Source organism: Penaeus monodon, chromosome 7, assembly GCF_015228065.2.
Source record: "Penaeus monodon isolate SGIC_2016 chromosome 7, NSTDA_Pmon_1, whole genome shotgun sequence".
NCBI lineage: Eukaryota > Metazoa > Arthropoda > Malacostraca > Decapoda > Penaeidae > Penaeus > Penaeus monodon.
The window spans coordinates 41,962,980-41,967,979 of NC_051392.1; the positions used below are offsets into that span (position 1 = coordinate 41,962,980).

A 5,000-nucleotide genomic window follows, 5' to 3' on the forward strand; every position below is an offset into this window, starting at 1 on the left:
TACCTAAAAAGTAACACCGGCACTCTCCGTGGAAAGGAACTGAGGACCCTAAATATTATGCTGTGACCACAGCGGCTCAAACATGAACCTACCGTTAAAAAAAATAATAATAATAAAAAAAATAAATAAAATAAAATACATATAAATACACATTTATATATATACACATATATATGCAGATACATATATGTATATACATATATATACATATGTACACTTATATACTTACATACACATATATGTATGTATATACACATATATATGTATGTATATATATGTATGCATATATATATGTATATATGTATACATGTATATATAAATGTGCCCTGTCAGAACAGGGCACATATTTGCAATGTCAATTGTTTGGCTGAATATGTTAAGTTTTCTATCTGCTTTTTTTTGCAGGCTTATCTGGCATAAGACGATAACCAAAAACTATTTTTTATATTGGTATTTTTTCAGAGCTCTGAAAGGAAAGAATGGGGAGAATGTTTTTGCAGGCTGCATCAGTCAGCTAGTCTTGCAGTCCCGTGAGTTTGACATGCTTCTGGGACGCCTGGAACCAGATGGGCGTCGCACTCCCGGGGTTATTGATAAATTCAAGGTGAATACACTTAAGGTGTCTGCTTTTTACCTTTTTTTTTTTTTTTTTTTTTTTTTTTTTTTTTTTTTTTTTTTTTTTTTGCTTGCATATGTGAGTGTAAGTGTGAGTGAGTGAGTGAGAGTACATGTGTGTGTTTGTGTTAGTGAGAGAGAGAGTACATATGTGAGTGTATGTGAGAAACTGTAAAGAAATTTCTCTGCCCTCAAATGCGAATCCTGGGAGGATTGAAATATTTTTGGTGTCATACAAATATATCTTGTTTCACTTGGAATTGATATCCATTTTCTTTCACTTGCAGACATGTATAAAGGTTTTCAGGTTTTTCTTTCTTTTCCTTTCATATATTGTAGGTAGATGTTAGTGAAGTGACAGAGATGGTTGCACAAGACTCGGAAAAGAAGGGACTCTACGAAGATGCCATCAAGCTTTATGATCTGGCCAAGGTAATTTAACTGAGATTAATTAATACTATTAATAAGATAATTTGAAATTTTATAGTAACTTAATTTTTGTGATAGATGTTACAGTTTTATTTATTTATTTATTATTTACCAGTATGATTTAACCAACTTCCAGTGTATGGCAGATAAATAAAATCTAGTTTTATAGTGAATTGCTAAGTGTGTCATGAACAAAAGTTGGAGATAAAATCCATTTAAAAAATACTTAAAGTAATTCTATACATCCTTTTTTCAGAATCATGACAAAGTTGTAGCACTTCTGAATCAGCTACTGAGTCAGGTTGTGTACCAACCAGAAGGAGGGGCTGGCAGCCAGCGTGTGCGTGTACTGGAGCTAGCAACAGCTGTGGCCATCCGGTTCAAAACGCATGGTCACAATACTCTTCCAAACAATGCCGCAACACTCCACTTGCTTTTGGACTTGGCCACTTTCTTTGATTTTTATCACAAAGAAAGGTTCACAGATGCTTTGGAGGTGGGTTAGGTGGTGATGTGATCTTAGCCAGAATTATATAAAATTTAACTTTATTTTGATATGTAGACTTTAAAAGGATGTTCAGAAATCAACTCACTCTCACTCTCACTTATTTTCTCTGTCATTGTGTCATCGCGGTAAGCATGTACTATGTACCATGCTTATATTAAATAATTAAAAAGTTATGATAACAGGAGTTACATATCCTTGCTACCCTGACTTTTGCCTTCCTCATCCCACAGGTGCTGAAGAAGTTACGTATTATTGCCCTGAGTCGGGATGAAGTGGAGTCAAGGGTTGCTGGAGTGGCCTCACATGGAAGTGAGGTCCGGGTGGCATGCATTTGTATTACTGCATGTAGAGATTGTCTTTTCACATTTCATGATGACCAATACACCGTATAGTCTTATTAGGGCACTGAGGCTTGCCTCTTTATGAAATAGCCTCTCTGAATCAAACACCTATGGTTTACCGACTCCTATGGTTTTCCTTTGATCACGGCTCTGACCACTACTACTACACCCCCTGGTCAGCACAAGCTATCAACTTGACCCATCCCGTATCATCTATCCAGGTTATAACTTCAAAAGATACCTCACTCCCAGTATCCTCCAACCCTCCTGCACAATCGTCTCCATTTTCTACTTCTTCCTCTCTTATTACAACTCTTCAGCCCTATTGTCCTTATCCCCACACAGCACTGTCTCAATCCACACCACTCCCTCCTTCACCCCTCTACAATGCCCACTTCTACAAACCTTTTGAGTATCCTATTTAACCCAGTAAAATGGGACAGATTTTTTTGTGATTCCCTCAACAGCCCCCTACTATAATAATACCCTTCCTAGGATAATAATACCCTTACTGCGATAATAATGCACTATCTACCCTGTCCCCCTTCTCAGACATCAATCTCTACCGTTATTGCCCGTTGATTGATCCACAATGACTCTACCACTCCCTCCTAGATACACATGTGAATCGCTTTTGTCAAAATATCATTCCCCGGATCACACCTCTGATGAACTTCCTGGTACTACACCTACACCTCCTTCCCCTGGTCCCACCTTCCGTGGTGAACCTCCTGATACTACACCTTCACCCTCTTCCTCCGATCCCCTACTTCAATCCCTAGGTACTCCACCTCCTGCTTCTCAGACATCCATCTCAACCGTTATCACCCGTTGACTGATTCACAGTGACTCTTCTACATTTCTCTTCTTCCCATTGACTTTAATGCCTTCGAAACTTTACTTTCTCAATTTCAACCACCATTCCTTATAGTCGGCGATTTCAACTGTCTCCACACTCTGGTTGACTCTACCACTACTTCCTGAGGACGTTTATTTCTAACACTGACTTTATCCTTCCCAACTCGATCGCCCCACCCATTTTGACATGTACACTCAAACCTTTTCATGCCCTGACCTTTCTCTTTGCTCCCTTTCCCTTCATCTGGACTTTCATTGATCAGTTCTGATCCAACCCTCCACGCCGGTGCTTCGGTAGAGCAGACTGGCGTACTTTTACCTCTTTCAGTACTCTCCCTCTTCCTCCATCTTCCTTCGCTTCCACATCAGACGTGCTTTCCTGTTTCACAATTACTATCCTAAGTGAAGCCTTCACAGCCGTTCTCCGAACTTCTCGGCCATGCGCATCAAAATGTGTTCCAAGGTGGAACAATGAATGCTCCAAAGCATTTCGATTGGAGTAGTTATCGCTACAGGTGAAATACCCCCAGCCAAACATCAGCTTTTATTAAAAAAAAAAAAAATCAGCTCAACCATGTTGCACAATCAGTTAAAACCAGCTGTAAAAATTATGTCTTCACAATTACCTCCTCTGCACCTGTTTCTACAGTATGGCGTAGAATCTATAAACTATCATCTTGCCCCAGCCCTTCACTTCGGTAACACTCTCATTTCTGAACCTTTACAAGTTACTACTAAACTAGTTGCATATTTAAGCCAGGTCAGTAGTGGCTTTCGCCTTTCTTCCCAATTCCATTCCATTAAAACAGCCAAGGGACACACTCCTATCTCCTCCTTAACCTCTAGAGAACCCTACAATGCTACCTTCTCTACTGAGCTCCTTTCTGCCTTACATTTATTCCGCAATACACATGAGGGCCCTGACGGCATTCATTACCGTATGCTACGATATCTTCCATCTATCTCCTTATCCTTCCTACTGACAATCTTTAACAATATTTGTACGACTGGAACTTTTCCTCCTTACTGCCTCGAAGTTCTTATTCTACCTTTCCTTAAACCCAATAAATCTGGCATCCTCCCTCAAGACTATCGGCCCATTGCTCTGACTAGCTACTTGTATAAGTTACTAGAAAAAATGGTCAATCTACGACTAATGGTAACTTGAATCCAACAATCTTCTATCTTCTCCCAATTTGGATTCCGTTGTACTCTAAGCTCAGTTAGAAAATTACATAACATGCCTTTGCACGCCATAATTCAGTACTAGCAGTTTTCTTCGACCTGGAAAAGGCTTAATTTCGGCATTGCCACCAGGTATCCGATCCTCCCTGTATGTAGATGATTTTATCATCTATACACTGGGCCCCTCTGTACCTACTCTCTGTCATCTAATCCAGTCTGCAATATCTGTACTGTTTCTTCCTGGGCCACTGGCCATGGCTTCCGCTTTTCCACCTCCAGATCCTTCTCCATCCTTTTTTCTCGATCACGTATAGGTCCCCAACCTCCACTCTCTGTATGTGATACCCCTCTCCACTTCCGCTCCTCAGGCAAATTCCTCAGAGTCATTTTTGACTCCAAACTTTCCTGGAGAGACCACATCCTCTACATCGAAGAGAAAACTCACCGCCACCTCCGACTTCTACAGACTCTCTCATATATTCTGGGGTTCAGACAGCAAAACTCTCCTCCGTCTCTCCACTCTTGACTATGGCTGTCATATCCATTCCTCGGTCTCTACCTCTCTTCTTGCTCACTTTGATGCTATCCACCACTGTTGTCTACGCTTATCCCTAGGCGCCTTCCGTTCCTCTCCGGTTGAGAGCCTATACCTTGAATCAGGCCTACCTTCCCTCTCTCGATGCTGTGCCCTTCTATAGCTCCGGAGCTATGCGCGTTTCCATCAATTCTCTCTCTCTAAACTAAATGTCCCTCAATCCCTTCTCCCAACTTTACCTCCTCTCCACGCCTACCGACTCCTTTCTCTGTCCGGATGGATGCACTTCTCTCCCATTCACCCTATCTTCACCTCCGGCCTCTACCTTTTTCTACCCAGAAATACCCACCTTGGCTTATACCTTCCTCTCGTATGTGATGCACTGTTTTCCCTGATACACTAAAATCAGCCCCCCCCTTCTATCCTTCTTTTTCTTAACCATGCCTCTACCCATTCTTCCAGTACTAACGTTTATATAGATGGCTCCAAATCCCTCTCTGGCGCTGGTTTTGCTGTAGTCTTTCCTTCC

General features: G+C 41.1%; 1 protein-coding gene across 1 annotated transcript in view; it reads left to right on the forward strand.

Annotated features, from left to right (window-relative positions):
• Nucleotides 1–2,318, forward strand: part of LOC119575659 (nuclear pore complex protein Nup93-like) — a gene marked incomplete at its 5' end in the record, with an annotated part of 42,274 nt that extends 39,956 nt beyond the window's left edge. Inside the window, 5 exon segments of the mRNA XM_037923289.1 lie at nucleotides 463–604; nucleotides 955–1,047; nucleotides 1,301–1,540; nucleotides 1,783–1,885; nucleotides 1,984–2,318. Of these exon segments, the coding sequence (XP_037779217.1) occupies nucleotides 463–604; nucleotides 955–1,047; nucleotides 1,301–1,540; nucleotides 1,783–1,885; nucleotides 1,984–2,318 (913 nt within the window).
• Nucleotides 2,319–5,000: the final 2,682 nt, after the last annotated feature.